The sequence below is a fragment of the Phocoena phocoena genome, chromosome 18, assembly GCF_963924675.1.
Source record: "Phocoena phocoena chromosome 18, mPhoPho1.1, whole genome shotgun sequence".
In the NCBI taxonomy this organism is placed as follows: Eukaryota; Metazoa; Chordata; class Mammalia; order Artiodactyla; family Phocoenidae; genus Phocoena; species Phocoena phocoena.
Window position 1 is genome coordinate 11,192,205 of NC_089236.1, and position 23,904 is coordinate 11,216,108.

The window sequence follows — 23,904 nt, forward strand, 5'->3', positions numbered from 1 at the left end:
ATAATATTTCAGTCATATGTACAATCAGATTTTAACTGGTTCCAAAGAAAGGAAATTGGTTGGAATATATGTTAAGATTTAATAATAATCATATGTGGGTGATCTTTATTTTTAAACCTATCCCATGATGTTTATATAACATTTCATCATATTTATAAATTACTATTATATAGAATTACTAAGAACTCCCTTTTAGGTTATTGGTTAAGAATGCTTTTTCGTTTAAAATTTTATTTTGTTTAGTCAAAAATAACAGTGGCAAGTTTCATGGATGATTAATACTGTTTATAATTTCTGTTTATAATTTACTCATTTAAAAATGAAAACATTTTGAAGCTTAAGCCTTGTACACCGCAAAATACTTCAAAATAAGATCATTAACTAATAAAATGAGTTAGAGTTCCCGTAATTTTAGTAATTCAAAATGATGAATTTCTTTGAGAATACACCTATAGATATCCTAAAATTCTAATATTTTGAAAAGTTTTCAGAATGCTTAATGGACCTAAGCAATGGTCAGATCTTCCATTCCATTATAAAACACTTATATTGATAACTGATCTTTTAAAAGGAGGTTTTATATAAAATTAATTTTTAAACTTTTATTATAAACAATTGTGTTGTGGTCACTGATTTTTAATTCATGCTATGAAATGATGCTGTATATCAGTGAAGTGCTAGCAAATGAGGAATCTTTATTTAAAAATTCCAAGTAATGAATTAATTATTTCTTTAGGTCATGGATACCAAATTGGCATAATGTTGTAAATAAACAATTGAAAAAATTTTTTTTGTCTATTTACAAGCTCCTCTTAGAGAGAATGATTTTAGCTCTATTTTGATGTTAAATAGAAGGGAGAAAGGTTGTTACATTTTATACTCCATTTATAATCGTTTAGTTATAAAAGTGCTTGCAGTAGCCAGCTGTCTCTTTTCTTACCCATGTTGTACACAAGAAGTGTTTAAGAGGTCGTTTTTGAATCAGTGTTTCCTGCTGACATTTCCATGTTAATGTGAGTAGGGATATGTCTAGGTAGAATGATGGGTATAAATAATGTCAAATGGAGCATTAAATAGGAGCAGATACCTATGTATATGCTTACCTTGTAGTTGAATTTATCATTTGGTGCAGAAGTAAGGTTAATCCATATGGTTAGTGTGCCCATTTTCAGAAAATTTAAACAGTAGTATTTTTTATTTATAAAGCATTCCTTACTTTTCTCTGATTTTGAGGCACTGAGAAAATGAGGTCTAGTCATAATGAACCAAAATAATTAAAATGTTATGTAATGCACAATGAAAAAAGAGATGTTGCTATTGCTTACAAAATACAGAGTTATACATCTTATGAAACACAATGCTTTGTACCATTCCCTTTCAAAGCAGGAAATTATATTTTACCATAGACAATAGTGTAGTGAAAGTACAGCTTCACCAGTCTAGAATGCTACTGATTCTTCTTATTGCTAGTGTCACAAATTAATATCAGTAGAGGAATTAATGATCTTGAGTATTTTTACCCTAGATTTTTATTGTTCATACAAGATACCTAGTGGTTTCACTTTATTCTGAAATGGATAAGAAAGTGTCATAATTTGACAGTTGGCTCCCTTTGATGTCAAATGAAAGTGCCACATATCTTTCCTATTGCTCATCATACATTTATAGGAAAGAAAAATTAGCACCTATATTTTTATAAATGAGAATGAGGATTTTAGGAAAGAAATATGAGTTTTATGTCTTTGTTAACTAATAAAGTAGAACAAAACTAGTATAAATATATACATGTGATTACTTCTAAATATCTTTATGAAATGATCTTAAGTTTGGAATGTAGTTTTTACAAGTAATGATATTGAAATCTAACATTGATTTTAAAAATAGATTTTTCCTTTATTTAAAGATAATTCATAGGTAAGCTAATTAAATTTGATAACTAGCTCTTGTGATATATGGAATTAGTTTATGATTTATAACTTGTTTTGTTTACAAAATAATTAAACTGTTAACCTGCAGTATGTATGTACATGTATTATATTTCCAAATTTTAAACAAGATTTAAATCTTCTACTTTTTTAAAGACGGAATTGGAAAATATTGAAGTGACACAAGGCATGTCAGCTGAGACAGCAGTAACTTTCCTCAGTCGATTGATGGCTATGGTTGATGTACTTGTATTTGCCAGCTCTCTAAATTTTAGTGAGATTGAAGCTGAAAAAAACATGTCTTCTGGTGGTTTAATGCGACAGTGCCTAAGGCTAGGTAAGTCTGTTAAGAATAACGGTGCATGTTAAATAATTACAGATTACTTTTTGATACTCTGTGATACATAAAGTATTAATGATACAATTTGATGATTATGTAATGTAAAGATTATTTTGTAATTCTTCAGAATTACTAAATTAAAAAATTATAATATCTTCACTTTGGAGATTTCATGGAATTGATCTTTAATGGATTCTAATTTGAAATAAAGTCAAATATATTTTGAGTTTTTTCAGAATCAGTTGGACAAAAACCTTTTTCACTGAAGTGATTTTAATGTAAATATATTTATGAATCCTTATTTTTGGTAAACTAATACAGAGGGTAGTTGTCCTGGGCATACAAATGTATCAGAAAACCAACAACTAGTTTTATACACATAATGCTAAAGGAAAATTGACCATGCCAATCTCACTTTCTCAGAATGCACAGTTAACATTAATAAACATTAGTGTACCTAATAACACTAATAAACATTAACACTAATAAACATTACTATACCTATGATTTTTTTTCCGCTATCTTGTGTTACAAATAAAATTTAGTCCTGAAAACTCTTAGTAAATTTAGACCAGCTCCTTAGGCAGGAATCATTCTTACATCTGTTACCTTTTTTAAAGGGAAAAATTATTTATATTATTTAGTCTTTACAGGGGACCAGACAACTACTGTTTTCAGACCAAAATGGCTACTATTTTCATACTTGCCTTAAAGTGTGAACAGGGAGGACATGAGAAAGTAAGGTATTTGATAGGGAGGACGTTCTTGATATGTATTATTTTTATCCATAATTTTTAAAATTATGTAAAAAAAAAATATATAGTTGCAGGGGAGAAATTGTTTCTAATCCAAGGACGGAATAAGAACTTGATTTAAGAATGGTGGAATAAATGTACTTTTTAATGTTGTTTTGTATTTTTGTATTTTCCTGAGAGGAGTCATTTCATCTCCATTATAAGGGAAAGATTGATTGACCACATGGAGATCTCTCTGTCAGCCAAGAGGTGTGGAATAATTACTGTGGGCCATCATGGACATTTCCATTGATATTTAAGAATAGCTTACAGATTGAACTTTGTTAGAAAGAGAAATATTTTTTTAAATGCCCGGATATCTTGAAAACTGCATTTATTTAGTTATTCTGAACTTTTATTTCTGAATATATTCCAAAGCTTTACTGCTGATTTCGTTTTTATCCTAATAATTCTTAGCAGATTTTTTTTTTATCATCCACAGGAAAGTTTTATAAGTGAATAATAATGAAGCAAACAATTATATGTATGTGCTGTTTACTGTTCTAAGCACTTTTCATATATTGATTCAGTTAGTCCTCATAACAGTCCTCTAAGGAGGTTACTGTGTTTATACTCATTTTACCATGAGGAGACTGAGGCACAGATAGTTTAAGCAGCTGGCCCAAGATCACACAGCCCATAAGTGGCAGAGCCAGGATTCAAACTTAGGTGGCCTGATTCCAAAATCTGTACTGTTTATTACTATGCTTTACTGCTTCTTAAAATAAGTAAGTGAATAGACAGAATGTACTTATTGAATGCTTGTTGACAAAGGTGATGTTCCCACCATGAAAATAGGTAGATATTGGGACTTGTGAGGCTTGACTATATGGATGTACCCTGTTATTGCCTGAAATGAGGAGCTGTGCTCTATATAGTCACCAAGATAGTCATCTTAAGGGCAGGAGGCTTATTATTTAAAAAATCATCAAATATGAATAAGTTTTTTAAAAATTTTAATTGATCCATAAATTTCAGAATTTTGAAGGTTAGAAGGGGATAGAATAAGGAAGGATATATTGGGAGCTTCAAAGACCCTGTAGTATTCTGTTTCTTCAGCTGGTTGGTAGTTTATGGGTAATTTGTTTTTATTTTTTAACTACATGAATGTTTTATGTATACTTTTCATTACTGTGTTTCCTAATTTAAAACAATATTTATTGATCTGGTTGATTTTAAGGATAATAATGTGATGGAGAAAGTGGAAAGAAAGAAAAAATAGAGCCAAGCAATTTTTTAAAACGTCAAGGTCAGCAATTTACATCAATAATATGCTTTCATTTTTTAAAATAGTTTGCTGTGTTGCTGTGAGAAACTGTTTAGAATGTCGGCAGAGACAGAGAGACAGGGGGAACAAACCTTCACATGCAAGCAGTAAACCTCAAGAAGCTCCCCAAGGTGTGACTGCCACAGCAGCTTCCAAGGTAATTAAGCATTTTCTATGTTAAATACAATGTACCTTAAAAATTTTTTTTTTAAGTTCATGAGAACAAAGTGACATGGTATTGCTTGATAATCAGGCAAATGGAGGCTCTGGTCCTGGCTTCTCTTCTTCAGAATTGTATTACCAAGATTACTTAACCTCTCTGAGACTGGTAATTTTTGGTTACTCAATGAAGATACTAATAATTTCTACCTTGTAGGGTTCTTATAAGGAAGGATTATATCAGTACATAGCACTGAAAAGTTCTTAATTATTACTATTTTTAATAGTTACATATATTTTCACAGAGTTCAGTATATGAATAATGTGCTTTTTAAATGGATATGCTTTTGGGGATAGAATTCCCATGATAGTCAACAAAAATATATTGAATGCCCATGAAATGAATGAATGGTGTACAGTATTTCAGAATGCAGCAGTGATTCTCATTCTAAATTAGCTCTATTTATTGTATGTTCAACTGACCATTTGCATCACTTCAGACTTTCAGTAATGTGACTTAAGGTCCTGCATGCTTGACTGTTGCTTAGTTCAGCTACAACTTGGAATCCCTTACCCTTGCTTTTACTATTTTATCTTGTTTATTTATTACTGTTTTATTTTAGTCACACTGTAGACTTCACGCAGTTCATCAGAATTTGTTTTAACCTTCAGACTTACACATAGCTTCCCCTTTCTTGAAATGTCCATCCTTATTTTTCACCCCAGTGACTCTGTTCCACTCTTGGCTTTAGCTTAAGTTCAACTCTCTGAGGAAAATGTTTTCTAATACCTTCACTGCCAACCCAGTCTAGGGGAAGTTCCTCTGTTTGATATTTTCATAAAACCTGGCATGTCTCTTGTCACTCACGGTACTTGTAATTAGATGTTTGATACTGAAACAATGAAGGCTCAATAAATGAAGGCATGAAGTAAAAGTTTAATTCATTTAAAAAGTTCTGTGGCTTCAAACTTTGCAGTTTTCAGGCAGAACAGCCACACATTTAGTTTATCTGTAGTGTAGCGTCTTTCTTTTTCACTACTGTTAGAGACACATTCCTAAAATAATTAGACCATATATTATTTTATTGCTGACAAGTCTCCACAAAACCCTTCATTGCTTGGAAAATTAACTAGAAACATATCAGCAGTCATGCTTCATGTTATTTGTGTAGGCACAGGAGACTGTATGTTACTTGAGGGCATGTTCGTTTCTTATACATCTTTGTAGTTACAGAGCGTATATCGCACAGCACAAACTCTAGAATCAAACAGTTCTGAGTTTGTATCCTGGCTCTACCACTTACTGGTTTTATGAACCAAGACACATTCCTTAGTCTCTTGTGCCTCAGTTTTTCATTTTAAAGACTGGAAGACAGTTTTCCAGTCTTTAAAATGAATATGTGTGTATATATATATATATATATATATATATATATATCTTAATGTATAAGGTGTTTGTATGAATTAAATAAAAAGCAATAATGCGTTAAAGTACTTAGTAATTCCAGAAATGCAGTGAACATTCAATTAATAGTAATTTCCTTCCTCTCTCTAGCAGTTAGCCATTCAATATATATATCATGAAATGAATAAATAAGTTAGTATTTTTGAGAGCTTAGATCTTAAAGGTGTCTACTTAATTCAGAAGATAATAGGGAACATTTCAAGCTTGTCAAGCCAAGTAGTACACTGATTGTAGAACATGGACAAAAAAGCGCAGTGAGAGGGAAATCCATAGTAATTTAGTTGAGCTAGTCAGTGTCTCTCTAACAAGAACCTTGGCAATGAAAGATGGATTATAAGTGATGGATATAGAAATATTAGGGAAAAGTTGACTTGGTAAGAAAGCACGTTTCAGAATAGAGAATCAATGGAGAGAGTTGTTTTTTTTTTTTCTTCTCTATTTTTATTCATTTTTAATGTGACACTTGAGTAAGTAAACCTTAGTTAATTTTGGTGTGTTACTAACCTGAGTGAACTTGTATCAGTCACATGGTTTCTTTGCACCTCATTTTTTATACTTTCTAAAAAGGAGCAGTAATACAAGCTTTTCCTATAAAAACGTCTCGAATTAGATTATGGACATAGAAGTACTTTGTAAACTGTAAAATAGTATATAAATTAAAATATATACAAAGTTTCCATCTATGCTATGAATAGTATATTATTTCTTTAATCTTTCTCTGATAAAGATTATTAGCCTATTTTTACATATTAAAGCTGAGGTTCTGAGAGGTTAAGTATCTCACCTAAGGTTATATGGCTGGTTAGTCTTGGAATTGTAATGGAAGCCAAATAATTATCAACCTTCAAATACCATACTCTTTTCACTATTCTGTGCTGCAAAGGAGTCAGTCATCTTAAGAGTGAAATAGAATAATTCAGGTTTACAGAGAAACAGAAGGAGACTTATTTATTATTAATTAGTTAGAGTAACAGGTTACTTTATATGCAGGAATTGTATTTGGTACTTTACATATATAATCTAATCCACACAATTCTTAACATATTATGCAAGTGAAAAAGTACTAGATTGAGTTTCAGGGATCTTTGTTGTCTTGCAAGTTTGTTATGTGACATGTTACCTAAAATGTGTGGATTTTTGTGTCTTCAGCTATAAAAAGGATTTTGGTGGTAATGATCTTTAACGTCTTTCAGCTTTAATATTAACGCCACGACTAAAGTTTTTTTTTTTGCTCACCTTTCTAATATTCTGTAGATCATGAAATGCTTTCACATATGAAATCTCATGTAATAATGTAACGTAATAATTTCATACATTATAAAAGCATGATGGATAAATGAACACGATGACTTAAAGAGATTTATTAACTAGAGGTGGGGAATGTGAGGCTCAGAAAAATTTACTAAAAAGCTTGAGGTCACACAGCAGAGATTTGAGCCCAGAGTATAAGATTAATATTTTTTATGCCATAATCTTCTAGCCTTTCTTTGTCTATAGTGGTAGCTATGCTGATAAAGAATAAGAACACTAGTAAGTGAAACCATGACAAGAGTAGAAGAGAACAGAAACAGTGCCTTGTAATAGCATATTGTTGACAATAAATGTTGTTCAATGAAGAGAGGAGGTAAAGAATGTGGCCAGTTTAATGACTAAATTAAAGGTATTAGAAATTATACTGCTATATAAGTTTCTGTATTATACTATTTTTTCACAATTCTCTCTCTTTTTTTTTTTTTTTTAAGACTCCACTAGAGAATGTTCCAGGTAACCTTTCTCCGATTAAGGATCCTGATAGACTTCTTCAGGATGTTGATATCAATCGCCTTCGTGCAGTTGTCTTTCGGGATGTGGTAAGTTATGCCTGCTTGATTTCCCAGGAAAAAACTTTCCACTGTCATTTGTGTAAAATAATTTAAATTTTATAAGAAAGCTTCATATTAAAACTAAATGTCCTAGTGTCAGGGATTGTAGATATATAACATGCTTAGCTTTATCTGAAAGCTTATTGATATGTTATTTTTTTTAATGACGTTAAATTTTTATTTAATTTTTGTATGGATACTAAGAATAGGGATAACTTTGAAAATTATACTTGAGTTTATCTTGAATCACCTACTCCTGTCTTTTAGTATTCCTTGCTCCATCTCTAGGTACTGAATATTTTGCTAATATCAATGTTCCTTATATTATGGATAAAAGGGATTAATTCATTAAGGTGTTATTGGCAGTTACATTTGGGGGGCAATTACTTTTGAGATAAGAATCTGCATTTTAAAATATAGATATCAATGGGAATTTGAGTTAGAAAGGTTGCTTAATAAAGCTTATTGAAAAGATAGCTTAAGGAAACGGTTTCATGAAACCCTCCAATTATATGATCACTTATCCAAAGTAAGGATAGATAAGATTGGCCTTTCCACAAATTGTGTAGAAACATACACAGCATTTCACAGCAGACGCAATATTGGCGGTACTCCTTAGTATAGTTGCAGTTTATCAGCCATTTTGGATTCTGTTTTTCTTATTTTAATTGATGATTTATGAAACATAGAAGGAAGTTTATGTTTTAAACTTACATTTAATAATAAATTGGATAGAGTACTTTGTACTTGAGAAAGTGGTTAAAATATATTTAAGTCATACAGCATAATACTGCATGGTAGGAATATATGATAGAAAAATTCTCACTCTTTAATATATGTCAGCGCTTATAAATCACTAAGAAAATTACAACCATACCAACAGAAAAATAAGCAATGGATGTAAAATATGAAAATAAGGTAACAAACATATGATTTAAAAGTCAGTATAACCAGCAGTCAAAGACATGCAAATTTAAAACAAGAGTGAGATAAATATTTTACCATTAAATAAACTAAAAAATTTAAATAATAGTACCTGTCATTACAAGGATGCATTGAAACATGCTCTATGACTTATCACTGGTAGGAATAGAAGTTGAATAAACTTTTTGGAAAGCTCTTTACCAACATGTGTTAAAACTCTTATAAATATTGATGCTATTACCCAGTGGTTCTCCTTAAGCTATTTAAGTCCATGTGCTCATCAGAGTTGCCTTCAGGAAAATTGATAACATTGTAAATATCCAATATAGAGCTTAATAAACCATAGTATATTCATTTAACAAGAAACTGTGCAGCTATTAACATCATATTTTTGAGGGAAACTTAGTGACATGTAAAATGCTCATGATATATTTTAAGGGAAAGCAGCAGTATGCAAAAATACTTATACTACGCAAATATTGCATTTGTATGCCAAGTGTACATACATGCACATGTTCACCTTTTTTAAAAAAGTCTGGAAAAAAGTACCCAAGTGCTACCAGTGATTATCTCTAGGTAAACAGTTTTTATTTTGTACTTTTTTTGTATTTTCATATTTTCTGTAGTAAACCTGTACTGCTTTTATAGTTAATAAAAAAAAAGGAATTTTTAAAAATCGGAGATAAAACATATAATAGTATAAAAATCATGCTGTGAGAAACTCTATAATCTGGACTTGAATTTGGACTTGGGAAAAAAATTACTCACTAACAGTTTAACCATTTAGAAATGCGAATTATTCATCCTGAAAAAAAACATGTTGTGGAAAGAATTTTTTTTAATGACAGATGATTTAAACGTGGAGTATGTCTTCATCTCCAAGAGACCCATTCGAACCTAACATAGAAGCGGTTTATGTTAAGTGTGACATTGCATTTAAATTGTTAGTAAATTCTGAATCAGGTTATTGTGGTAGATTCTCATAATTTTTCTAGTATCTATAGATGTTTTGTAACTATACTGGATAACTCAACAGTGGTGCTTATTAGCTTTCTTCCTGAAGGAAGGGAATTAGTGTTCTCAGGTGTACCTTCCAAACATCAGGGAGGTAACATAATTTGTGTTCATTGAGTTTATACTGTGTATCAGACACTTAGTATATATTACCTCAGCTTTCAGTAAAAGGTTAAGAGAAAGCTAAGACTCAAAAACATTAAGATCACACAGCTAGTGTGAGGTCGAGTCAGAATCCCAAAGTAGATCTTTGCAAAGCACTCTCTTTTTTACCACCATATTTCATAAATTCTAAGGTACACTTTTATTTTCATTTTAAATAATCTCCAAAATTTGGAAGTGTTTTACAATTGCTATATTTTATAGTCAATTGTAGAAATTATAGTAAGATTTCTCCTTAACTTTTGAAATTTTTACGAATCAATAGTCATTTTTAGTTGCCTTAATTTCAAAACCACATGAGATAAAAAATTAGGTCTTTAAAAAAAATTATATATATAAAAGCTGTCTGTTACCCACAGAGTATGAAATACTAAATTCATAATATTTCAGAACAAATTTAATCGAGTTTGGTCATTTTTTGCGTTACCTGTACTAATTCTGTTTCATAGTATTAAATCATCAGTAAATATTTCTCATTGTCTTTTTTTCTAACAAATGCACATAAATTTTGAATCTTGCTCACATTGCGCCTAAATGAAATAGTAATGTAAAGTGCCTGTTTATGGAGTTACTAGACTTTAATGCATGTTTGTTTTCCTTATTTCTGTGTTATCTATGGACCAAGGTAATTACTTGCAGTTTTGGCTTGAGTATCACTTTTAACCTAGCTTAGAAAAAAGGCTTAATAACCATCTATATATGATGACTTGGATATAGTCTAATCTGGAAATAGTGTTAGAGGTCATTTAAATTTGTCCATTAACAATTTTTCCCTATATGATGATTATTTAGGCTTTTTGGATAGAACTCTCAAGGTTATATGGCTCTTTATGGTTTTGCAAAGCATACTTATTTTAAACTTATCTTCTCTACTAGACAGCAATCTGCGTTTTTAAAGCTATTACTGCTTTATCCTAACTTGGTCAGTCTTTTTCAGACCTTTTACCACGTTGCTGCTCTCCTCTGGAAAAATTTCATTTTGTCATTGAGCTTTTGAAATCGGGAGCCTCAAATATTGGCTCCCAATTCTGCACTGGAAAAATTACCTCATTTTTCCAGAGGAGAATAGTGGTGCTGTTACTTCTTTTTATCTGTTATGTGTCAGACATTGTGTTAGCTTTTTCTTAAGCTGCCATATCACACTTTTAGCTCATATTGAACTTGTAAACAATTCAGGCTTCATGCTCCCCCATTTGTACACCTCCCCTAGTTTACTCATATTGTTTCCTGCTCAGGTAGTGGTATGTTAGAATTGTATATGTATTCCAATTGTAATTTTATTCTGTTAATTTTTTTTCAGTTACTTGAAAGTATATTTGAAACTCTTGTCTTTTTTTTATTCAGATGTTAAATTATTCTTTTCAAGCTTGTGCTATCTGCATATCTTATAAATATGCATTCTCTGTTATGGAAGTAGTAGATACTAGTAGTGGAGAGGACAAAGAATAAAATTTTGTGGCATATTCAGCAAAATCTTAGCATTCTCATTTTTTGAAATTACATTCCAACCTGTAAATCAGATGATATATTTATGGAGTTTTTTATCTATACTTAGATGATACTTACTAAATAGCAGTGTATACTTAGCAAGTTTTAGTAAAAGTTAAATGTCATATTTTGCCTCCATAAAGAAGATGAAACAACAATAGTTTCTTGTACTCAAAGAACTTATACTTTAAAAGTTTTGAGTGTCAACACTGCCTTTTCATTTTATGCAGGATGATAGCAAGCAGGCACAGTTCTTAGCTCTAGCTGTTGTTTACTTCATTTCGGTTCTGATGGTTTCCAAGTATCGTGACATTTTAGAACCCCAGCGAGAGACTGCAAGAACTGGAAGCCAGCCAGGTAGAAACATCAGACAAGAAATAAATTCACCAACAAGTACAGGTACTTAATATTTGTCTAATTATTTGAATTTTCATCATCATTTATCTCCTTTTTATTTCATTTTACATCTAGATTTAAACTGGTTCTATTCATAATCACCTCAAGTATTTATAAGTAGGTGGTATATAAATGCCGATTTAATATTCTTTAATTACACAAAAATGTAGAATGATACTTCCTATATTCTCATTTTATCAGAGTTTTGGTTTTAATTTTTCTATTTATTAATACAAATCATTTATACTACTGTTTAATATGCAAATAACTCATATATTTTAAATGTATAATTTAAACTTTATAAACATATGAAAGTAGGAGGTCCTTATAGAGTAGTTCAATATCAACAATAAGCCAAAGTGTAAATCTTTATACCCAAGATCAAAGATAGCATCCCTCTTTCTTTCCTTTTTCTTTCTTTCTTTCTTTCTTTCTTTCTTTCTTTCTTTCTTTCTTTCTTTCTTTCTTTCTTTCATTCGTTGTGTATAGTTATTTCAGTATCTAAATATTCTGTCAGAGGTTTATAATAAACAAACATACATTCTAAACTTTATACCAAAGTTGCTTCAACTAAAATCAAAAAAAGACTTCTAGACATCAGTGAACCATTTTGGATCATGTTGTCTTTCTCATCTATAGAAGATGCTCATGTTGTAGGAGTTCATGCATTATCAGCTTTATCTACTCTGCTTGGAAATGATAAACACATTTTCTGGCAACTAATATTTTAATATCATGGGGAGCCTTTTATCAATTGCATTTCTTGCCGGGTGTTTACATCAAGGTTGTTTCTCTGTTGTTTGCAGTGTGACCTTAGTAACCCAGTGGTTATTTCATGTACCTCTGGATTAATTTGTAATAGAAATTATCTTTCCTAAATAAATGCATATGATATACAAATTAAATGAATATTTTTAAAAGTGAGTAGAAATTAGTGGTCAAATCTCTGCATTTTGTTTTCCATATTCATATCATATCTCATTTACTTTTCATCACTGTTGTGGAAATACAGATTTATATTTAACTATAATTCTTTGCTGTTGCATGCTGTATTTATTTTTAGTACGTAAACATGATATTTCTTTGTAGTATACTTTTACTTTTAACTTTATTCTTCAAATTAAATGTTATCCCACCATTGCAGTTTATGTCTTTTGACCATTTAAAACCCTGAGACTCTATATGTTAATCAACTCTTTCTTCATTTTTAATACATGCATAACAGTCATATATGTATAAAGCAAGCAATATTTTAGTGAACCTTGCAGTTCTGATTTTCTTCTGTTTGTATGTCTCTGTATATGTTGCTAAAATTACTCTACTTAACGAGTATATTATTTCCTTTCTCTTAATACATAACTTCTTTCCTTCCTCCAGAGATGTGGTCTTTACTACTAGTATGTTTGCATGTTGTAGTGATATAGAACTGTCTTGGATCTTCAGTGGACCATGTTGCAGGTTGTTACATGCTGGCTCAAATTTGATTCCATAATTTTCTCCACAGTTGTGGTCATACCATCTATCCCTCATCCAAGTTTGAACCATGGATTCCTTGCCAAGTTAATTCCTGAGCAGAGCTTTGCCCACTCATTTTACAAAGGTAATATTAACCTCATCTCCTGACCTGTTTGGATATTCTTAAATTTCATAAATTGTTATATAATAATCATCCATAATCTAATTGTTTATAAACAATCATACACCTCAGGTTTCAAGAAGATATAATATGTTGTATTTATACCTGGCTATTGAAAGCAAAATATAGTTTTTATATTTATATTCCATTATATTTCTTTAAGTATCATCTGCAAATTAAGGCTACCTAATTATATGTATAATAATATGCACAGTGGTGGCATTCACTGGAGATTGCAGAAGAGTCACATCTTATTAGTGGGACTAAATTAGCCCTAAAATGAAGGCTACTATATAATGACAACAAAAAAGTTGAGAAAAACAAGCCTCGAAAGCATCAAACTCATAAGTTATTTAATTTTCTGTCAGAACAAAATTCCAACTCTTTTTAAAGGAATACAAAAAAATTCTTCACCAAACAATGTAAAATTCAACATTAAGCATCTAATAAAAATCATTAAATGTGCAAAGAAGCAAGAAAATGTGATGCATAAGCAGAAGAAAAAAATCAGTCGATAGAAACAGATTCAGAAAGGATAGATATAGCAGAATCGTCAGATAAGGGCATTCCAACATCTATTATAAATATGTTCAAGATGTTTTTCAATTTAAAGGAAAAAGTGAACATAATGTGAAGAAAAATGGAAGATTTTTGTAAAAGAACCAATTTGCAGTCTTAGAAATGAAAAATAAAATAGCCAAAATGATGTCTCTGGGTAAGATTAACATGAGATTAGTCTGTGCAGAACAAAGGTGAGCCAAACTATGCCCCCCCCCAGGATTTTCCCGTGTACACACCCTGCATAATTCCTGAGACAGTGAATATGATAGATTTTACTTTTGTGACAGGGTTATGTTATATATGTTAGCACAGTTGCTTCTTTTTTTTTGGCTTAAAAGAGAAATGTATTCTCTCATAGTTGTGGAGGCTAGAAGTCCAAATCAGAGTGTCAGCAGGGCCATGCTCTCCCTGAGGGCTCTACGGGAGGATCCTTCCTTGTTTCTTCCTAGCTTATGGTGGGTGCTGGCAATCCTCAGCTTTCCTTGGCTTGTGTGAGCATCAACTCCAATCTCTGTCTCCATCTTCACATGACCATCTTCTCTCTGTGCCTGTGTCCAGATTTCCTTCTTTTTGTAAGAATACCAGTCATATTGGACATGGGCCCCTTTCTAATCCAGCTTGACCTCATTTTCACTTGATTATATCTTCAAAGACCCTATTTCCAAATAAGGTCATATTCACAGGTTTTGGGGGGACATGAATTTGGAGGGAACATTATTCAATCCATTGTAACTACTCAAGGGTTGGTTCATTGCTTTGTGGGTCTTTTAGTCTTGTCTTTTTTCTTCTCCTTTGATACTTGATTCGCATCTTTTTAGCACAGTTGCTTTTAAGAAAAGGTGATTATACAGGTAACTCTGACCTAATCACATGAACCCTGTAAAGGCAGAGAGTTTTCTCTGGCTGGTTTGGAAGAGGAAATGAGAGAGCCTCAAAGTGTGAGAGGGATCTGAAATAAAGGAAGTTTTTCATTGCTGAGATGGAGGTGACCATGCAACAAAGACCTGAGATCACCTTGTAGGAGCTGAGAGCACTTCCCGGCAAGGGACTGAATTCTGCCAATAACCGGAGTAATTTTAGAGAGGACCTTGAGCTCCAGATGATACCACCATGCAGTGTACTTCATACATTGGCTAATGATATGGAAGAACAACTTATGGAACAAATAAAGCAGCAAAGTATTTCTTATTACAACTTGATGAATGGACAGATATTTTTCATAAACGTGCAAACTTTGGACATAATGATGAAATAAAGGAAAAATTCTTTTCAGCTTTATTGCTTACAAAGGCATCTAACTCTGAGTTGGATAAACTAAGAAGGATTAGACTAAATTAGATTAGATTAGATTGGAGTGTCGTCTGGAATTTGTTTTGTGTAGAAGTGTGTTCCAAAAGGTTAACTGCAGTGTCTAGAATATACTCTGGAGTGGTTAACCTGATTAAGGAGCCTGCATCAAAATATCTATGCACTGCTTTCTTTATCAAGAAAAGTTTACTATGAAACAATTTTAGCTGAACTGCATAATGGTCTTAGTGGTATAATAAAATTTTGAATTACTTTAAGGCCGATATTCTTTTTTTTTTTTTTTTTTTTCCAATACGTGGGCCTCTCACTGTTGTGGCCTCTCCCGTTGCGGAGCACAGGCTCAGCGGCCATGGCTCACGGGCCCAGCCGCTCCACGGCATGTGGGATCTTCCCGGACCGGGGCACGAACCCGTGTCCCCTGCATCGGCAGGCGAACTCTTAACCACGGCGCCACCAGGGAAGCCCCTCTATTCTTTTAATTATATGATAATATGGAAGGTGATAGTAAGTAACTGTTACTGCATGCTGTTATGCAGTGGTTATTGAGAGGAAAAGTTCTGTTGATGATGTTGGAAATACAAAGTCAATTCTTAGTGTTTTTACAGGATAAGAAACCAGTTTCATTCCACTCTTTAAAAATTAGTAGAACTGGCCTCTTTGTCAGACATATAAACTGTGTTAAATGAACTTAGTACTTCCAAGCAGGAAAGGATTGCATCATGTATTTTTAGTGTGAGAAAAGATGAAAGAACAAAAATAAAAGTTAGAATGTTGGAAGTACACAGTTTCTATGATATCTTGCATAATTTAATAAAAATTATTTTAATAATATTTATTATATAATAGTTATTAATGAAATATCTCTATCTTAAGAATGATCTTGATTTTGCTCATCTTGAAAAGTTATCTCCTATAATTTTATGTATTTGATAGAATGTCTTGTATTTTATTTTACATTAAAAGGAGATAGGTATAAACAAAATTTATGGATCTGGAATCTATTTCTTTCATTGAAATATAATTTATGTTTGATTATAACTATATGGGATAAATTATTGGAAATGAGTATTGAAGAACATTGAGGGTATATTTTGAAGATACAGCATTTCTAGTTTCATTTTGGGTAAAAGTATAAAATGATTACATGTTCTGAGCTCTCTGAGTTCTCATTCTATCAACATAACTCTGTGACACGGCTTTCTCCACTCTGCGTGTTATTAAAATAAAACAAAAATAGGCTAGCTATATGTTATTCCCATGAGTAGTAGTATTACCAGTTCTACTTGGATTAGATAAGTTTACAAGCAAAAGTTCATCACATTATAAACTTTAAATATTTATATTCCCAGTATTTGTTCAAAATGTTTATATAGGCATTTCTTTTGGGGGATCACTCTTTGCTTAAAACTTTTTGTTTATTTATGTGTACTGAAAAAAGTTACAAGTACAGTAACATTTGTCTAGATTGATCACCTATATCCACACTTTCAGTCAACAACATGGATAGTTTTTGTATTTTTTTCCCCAATTTACCTTTGTTCTGATTATATATTCATTGAAATTTAATTTTATGTCTATGGAGTCAAATAATACAAGCTTTTATGCTTTTATTTTCTGTTTTGAGAAGACTGATCTGGACTACTCTTCAACTCCTTCACACTTTACTGCCTTTTTTCACCTCGTTATTGAGCCTTTTAAAAAATTCTGAACTAGCTCTTTGGCCTCTCTCTTCTTAATCTTTGATAGTCCTTCAGCCCTTGGAGTATTGCATAGTTTCTTCCTTGGACTTCTTGTCTCTAGTCATTTAGTCCAGGGGCCCCCAACTCCCGGGCCACAGGCCGGTACTGGTCCGTGGCCTGTTAGGAACTGAGCCCCACAGCAGGAGGTGAGGTGGGAGGCAGGCGAGCCAGTGAAGCTTCATCTGCAGCTCCGCTCCCCATCGCTCCCCATCGCTCCCCATCGCTCCCCATCGCTCTCCATCGCTCCCCATTGCTCCCCATCGCTCATATTACCACCTGAACCATCCCCCCCACCAACCTTCCGTGGAAAAACTGTCTTCCACGAAACCAGTCCCTGGTGCCAAAAATGGTTGGGGACTGCTGATTTAGTCTGTTACTGATGACAAGTTTTAAAATAACATTATTATATAAAATAATAAAGTAATGAATTGTAATTTATATTTAATACATTCACTTAATAAATATTTTATAATATAACAAATAATTTTTCTTTCTAAAAATTTCTAAGGGATTCCTATGGTTTTCAAAACAGTTAAAATGTCTTAACTTATAGTGCCAAGACTACTCTAGTTCTAACTTATCTGGATTACTACAGTCGTCTCCAAAGTGGTTTCCTTGCCTCTTGTCTTGCTGATCTTTATTTGATTTTTTTATAGTTTTGCCGCAGTTTATTTTAAAATATAAATGAGATTACGTCTCTTTTTGACATAAAAATTTCTCATAACATTTAGAGTAAAATATCACTACCTTCCTAACTTCATCTCATGTGGTTCTTGCATCTGCTCACTACAATGAAACTACCTTTTAGTTCTTTAATCATGCCAAGCACTTTCCTGCCTCGTGATCTTTGTATTTTGTTCCTAGTTTTTGGCTCTCTCTTCTCCCTATTTTTTGTATGATTGGAGAGTACTTATCCTTCAGGTGTCTGGTTAAAGGTCACCTCCTCAAAGAGGCTTTCCCTGACTGCTATAGCTAAGGAGCTTCCACCCCACAACCACCTTATTTTCTTATCATGGCATCCTCTTTATTTCCCTTCTTGCACTTATACAATTTATTTATTTGTTTGTCTATTAGAATGTGTGCTTGAAGAAGGTAATTCCTAATATCTAGCATGGCACTTGGAAGTACATACAGTAAATATTTGTTGAGTAAATGGGTAAGTTATTGAGAAAGCTAAACAATTTTTAAAAAGCTGAATATTGATGGTAGCCATAAAATGTATTTCATTAATAAACATACTTAAAACAGAGAAAAGAAATTTTTATTCATAGCTTGTCCTAGAAGCTGTAGAAGCTTTATGTTAATTTCCCACATTAGGTTTCAAAAGAAGAATGTTAATATGTAGGTGAACTTACAAATAAATATGTTGTATTAGTTTTCCTCTAGCAATTTATTGTCAGGGAAAAGAATTATGTTCACAGGAATTAAAATAATTAAGATATTGTGCCACTTATACGAGAACAGACATATGGCATAAACAGTCTACAAATAGGTAGGAATTTGTATGAGTATTTCATATATAATAAATATAACTTTTCTAATCAAATGGAAGAGGAAGTATTATTTGGCAAATGGTATTGGTATTACCAAATGGGGTAGCCAATTGAAAAAAATAAATTTATATCCTTATTCCATATAACAGGCTAAATAAATTCCACATGTATTAAAATTTAAAGCGAAAAAGGAAACTGAACATAATTCAAGAAAATTAAAATTTATGTAATATAAGAAAAGATGTTTTAAATCATAACATAAAGTTGTAAAGATATGACTAAATAAGTTTTATTTATCTGCATGTCTGAAAATGTTAACAAAATTAAAAGAAAAAATGCAAACAGGAAAAAATTTACATTTAGTGATAAAAGTTAATCCTTAATAAATAAAGAACTCTTACAGATCAATTAAAAGAATATATCACAGTAATGGAAAAATGTAAAAAATAGCTGAACAGTTAATAAGAGAAAGGCAATGTAAGTACAAATAAGGGAAATTTATTTAAATCTACTCATAATCAAATACATTTATACTGAAACAAAACTGTACCAAAATTTTCAAATTGGGCAAAATTTTGAAGGGTGAGAATATAAATAATGTGCATTTTACATAGAATAAAAATATCCGTGATCCTTGTTCTACTAATTTTACTCTTAGAAGTATATATTAAGGGAACAATGAAAGATATGCCAATAATTTTTTTACCACTCAGTTTTTATTTATTGTATACTTAGAAATAAAGCTAACATTTATTAAATAAGTTGCTACATTCATATAATCAAACACTATGATTTCAGCTTGCACATTTGTTATTTTATCTTTTGGAGTCATTTTTAATGGACTCGTAATTCATTATATGGGTACATTATAATTTATTTTACGAGTACTCTACACTGTCATTTGTATAATATTTATAGAATTCTTATTGAATACTGATGTCAAATATCCTATATATTTAATCTTATTTATAGCTGAAAATCATGCTCAGTTTTCCCTAACAAATATTTTTTTTAAACTTCGACTCTTTAAAATAAATGTCTGTTTTCAGTATTAGTAAGGGTACCAACAAAAGCCTCCCTCCTCTCTTTTTTCTTTCATCTTCTAATTTGATCTTTTTTCCAACTTACCTTATGATTCATTCATTATGTATTTGCTGAACAAATGAATGGTTTCCTATTACATACTAGGTACTGGAGTTACATAATAGTGATCACAAAGTCCCTATGTTTATGAAGCTAACATTCTAGTGAGGAAGATAGACTTTTAGAAACCACACACTTAAATATATAATTGCAAGCTATGTTGTATTCTAAGAAATAAAATTACAGATTATTATGAGAAGGTACAAAAGAAGAAACAATTTAATTTGGGGGTTGGGAAAGGCCTTATAGAAATGATATTTAAGCTTTGAACCAAACAATGAAGTCAGTTAGTTTGGGAAAAAGACTGGGGATAGTGGAAGCACATTTCTGAAAAGGTAGCCACGTATTCAGAGAAATTCCTTGGCATATTTTGGGAACGTATGTGGGTGGAACATAAGGATCAAGTGAAAGGGAAGCATTCCATGAATTTAGACAGGTAAGCAGGAACCAAATCATGTAGGGCTTGTAAACGATACTAAGGATCTGGTTTTTAAACTAAGCAGAGGAGTGTTATATTAGTGTTCCATTGCTGCCATAACAAAATACCACAGACTTACTGGCCTAAAACAACACAAATTTATTATTTTATAGTTCTATAGATCAGAAGTCTTACATGGATTTCACCAGGCTAAAATCAAGACATCCTCAAGGCTGCATGCCTTTCTGGAGGCTCTTGAGGAGAATCCATTTTCCTTGCCTTTTCCACCTTCCAGAGGCCACTCATATTCTTGGCTTATGGCTTTGTTTCTTATTCCTCCATTTTTAAAACCAAGAACTGTGCATCTTTCGGGATATTCTTCTGTAGTCATATCTTTCTCTGAGCACAGCTAGGAAAGGTTTTCTGCTTTGAAGTTTGATTGAGCTGACCTGGATAATCCAGGCTAGTTTCTTCTCCAAGCCCTTCCATTTAATGTCCTTTTTGCCATGTAAGGTAATATTCACAGGTTATGGAGATTAGGACGTGGACGTCGTTGGGAGAGAGGGGCATAATTCTGCCTGCTACAAGTATCATACAATTTTACAAGAGTATTCTGGTTTATAATTTTACAAGAGTATTCTGAGTACAATGAGGGAATAGATTTAGAGGGGCATTGAGGGTAACTGAATAAACCATCGGAGACTATTGCTTTCTAGGTAAGAACTGCTATTGCTTAGGACTAAGGTGTAGCGGCAGTAGAGATTAAACAGGAAGATAAATTAGACATACTTTGGAAGTAAAATTGACAGGATATGGTAAAAGATTGGATCTGGGGCATGAGGGTATGAGAAGTTTTCAAAGATAATACCTAGCTGTCTGGTCTGAAGTACCAAGATGATAAGTAATCATTTGTCAAAACAAGCAAGAACGGAGGTAGATTATTTGAAGAGAATGACCAAGACTTCCATTTTTAGATGTATTAATTTTGAGATGTCTGTGGAAATCTTCTAAGCCTTTGGGAAGCTAAATCAAGCAAGTACATTACAGGTGATAGCCTGATACATTTCTTAATCCTCATAGCACACATAAGGTCTATATTTTTCAAGTGCGGTCCTTGCAGCTTTCAAAGCGTAACTAACTTGTTCAAGATAACATGGAAAACTAGTAAGTTGTGGAGCCAGAATTGAAACCTTTATCAATTTGACTACATTCCCATTATCTTTCTTATGACATATCCTTTTCAGAAAGGAAGGAGAAATACCCAAAGTACCTGAAGGGAGGTGGGAGTAAGAGGTTGTTCTTTTAGGGTGGGAGATACTGATCTGCAGATAAAGGGACCAGAGCTAGGGATGAGAGGTAGAAATTGAAGATAAGTAGAGAGAATAGCCGATAGAGTGGTTGGGATCTGTATTTTCTTTTCTCTTTGGAGTTTTGGTTAATTTTTATGCAATTTAACTAATTTGCATTTAATATAAACAAGATATACAAGTTATATACAGATCTTTATGTTTATTTTAAATTACTCTAATATGAATAGTTTGCTTAGTATTACTGTTTGAAAAGCAAATAAGTAATCTTGATGTAATTTTTAGTGCTATACTAACAAGAAGCTATATGTTCCTTTCATGTTATTCCTTGTTAAGGTAGTTTGGAAAATAGCAATTTGAGTAATTTAATAGGTAAGAAATATTGAAACACTTCATAAATTATCATAAAACAAGATTTTTGGCGGAAGGAATGTGTTAAATGAGGTCACCATGTAGAAATCATGTCATTTGTTGAACTTAACCCCATATTTTTCCGAACATGCATTAGATGAACTCATTAGGTTCAATGAAAAACAGTAAGAAAAAGAGGCATCTGGCACCCAACTGCCTGTTCTGACAAGATTAAGATCACTCAGGCTAGTAATATTTCTCCTTTGTGTACTGACATGGCCTATTGCTACAGAAACTGTGGAGAACTACTGAAAAGTTGGAAGTCTCCTGTCAGTAATATAACCTGCACAGGTGCAATCATTTATACTTTCTATCCTGCTCATGCTTAGCTTCTGTTGAAGTCACTTGGGTTAAATCCTCAAAGTACTTTAGTGTTACAAAGAAGCATTCTGGAAACATGTAATTCATCTAAGCTGAAGTTTGTGCTATCATCTGAGAGTGTGTTCTATAAATGCATAATAGGAAATTAAGGTAGGTTTTTTGAGTACTGACCTGTTTTCTATTTGCAATTACTGTTATAAAATTTTTCATTGGTGTTTATTTTTATTTCTAGGTGAATAAGATCATAAACTTTACAAAACTTATGTATTTGAATAGAATTCTTATTGAAATATCAAAATTACTGCTCTCTTGAAATAATTCTTTTATCATTCACAGTAAAAAAATTAAGATTTTTATTACTGTATAAATATTTTGATGAGGCATTTGAAAATATTTTAATATTCAAATTTAATAAACTTTTAATTGTGTTTTATAATCAAGAGGTCAAAATTTATGTTGAAGTTCCATGTATCTAGCTACTGAGTTATAGATTTTAGTTGTCTACTGAGAGAGTCAGTTGAATAGAAAAGCAAAAAATTGTATAGTTGGTAGAAAAAATCTTTTTATATGACACCTTGTGGACACAAACCAAAGATTTTTATTTTCTTAGATATTTTGTTTGCTAGCAAAATGCTTATATTTCAGACCAATACAACTTGAAAAGTTTACATTTTTGTGTAGCTCTTAATGTAAACCACATCATAAATAAAGATTCTGAGACATCATGTTAGGGTAAAGCCAAGCCTGTAGACAAGATCTATAAATTAGCTAAATTTAGACTAAGTGCTAGACTTGACTTTATGCCTTTTGACAATTACACTCTTTAAGAAAAGTTAGCCCATGCTAGTAACTATTCCACTGTGATATTTTGTTGATGTTAGAGTTCTTATTTTGTTTCTGTGTTTACATTCTCTGTCCTGTTGCCATAGAAATGTCACTACTGCTGTTTAATTCTCTCCTGAGTTTTCTGCTGTAATTGTTTTCTCTCCAAGATTATGTAATCTGTAGATTAAACATGCATTAAGTAAACTCAGTAGTATCTCTAAGAGTGGAAATAACTGGCTTAGCCATCTTCCCATCCTATATTCCTAGGTAATTTCATCAATTTCCAAAATTTGATTATCACCTCTGTTTGAGTGTTCCCTAAATATATGACCATAGTTTCCTTGACTTACAGATATAAATGTCCCAGAGATTCTGCATACTCAATTAATTCATTATTTTCCTGAACAAACTTGCTTCTTTTTTGCTTTCTTCTTCAGTTAGTGACATATCACCGTTCTTTTTTTTTCTTTAAGCTAGATATTTCAGAAGCATCTTGATTCTTTCTCTTCTATATTATTCCTAATGCTATTATTCTGATTTGTCTTAATCTGCTCTCACAAAGTTTTATTTAAAAAATGCCAAATTGTTATCTTTACCTCTTAACCTTTTTCCTTCTCTAGTGTTTTGCCAGTAATATTACCGAAATTTTCTGTCTTCTCAAAAAAACTTTATATAGTTATTTTAAGTTTTAGCCTTAAGAACAACTAAGAAAAACCTATTTTTCATGTTGTTCATCTAGTGTTTGAATATTATTATCATGTTCTATGGAGTAATCTTTTGTTCTTTCAATTCTAACATCCTTGCCCAAACAAGCAAAACTAAAACCTATTTAATAAATATGAGGAAAACTGTCACATGACATGGACTTGTGAGAGATGTATATCTTTAGTTTCTTGTTCTAATAACCTTTCAAATCAAAGAAACAAAGAAATAAACAACAACAACA

The 23,904-nt window shown here is 31.8% G+C and overlaps 1 protein-coding gene across 4 annotated transcripts in view; it reads left to right on the forward strand.

Moving 5' to 3' along the window:
• The window catches only part of NBEA (neurobeachin), a 618,385-nt gene that overhangs the window by 206,112 nt on the left and 388,369 nt on the right, over positions 1-23,904 (forward strand). For 3 of the 4 annotated variants that reach the window (XM_065896024.1, XM_065896027.1, XM_065896026.1), the window contains 5 exons: positions 2,082-2,262; positions 4,353-4,483; positions 7,693-7,800; positions 11,631-11,799; positions 13,301-13,396. In XM_065896024.1, coding sequence (XP_065752096.1) covers positions 2,082-2,262; positions 4,353-4,483; positions 7,693-7,800; positions 11,631-11,799; positions 13,301-13,396 — 685 coding nt within the window. The remainder of the gene's footprint in view (positions 1-2,081; positions 2,263-4,352; positions 4,484-7,692; positions 7,801-11,630; positions 11,800-13,300; positions 13,397-23,904) is intronic. The other variant, XM_065896028.1, reaches the window with a different exon arrangement.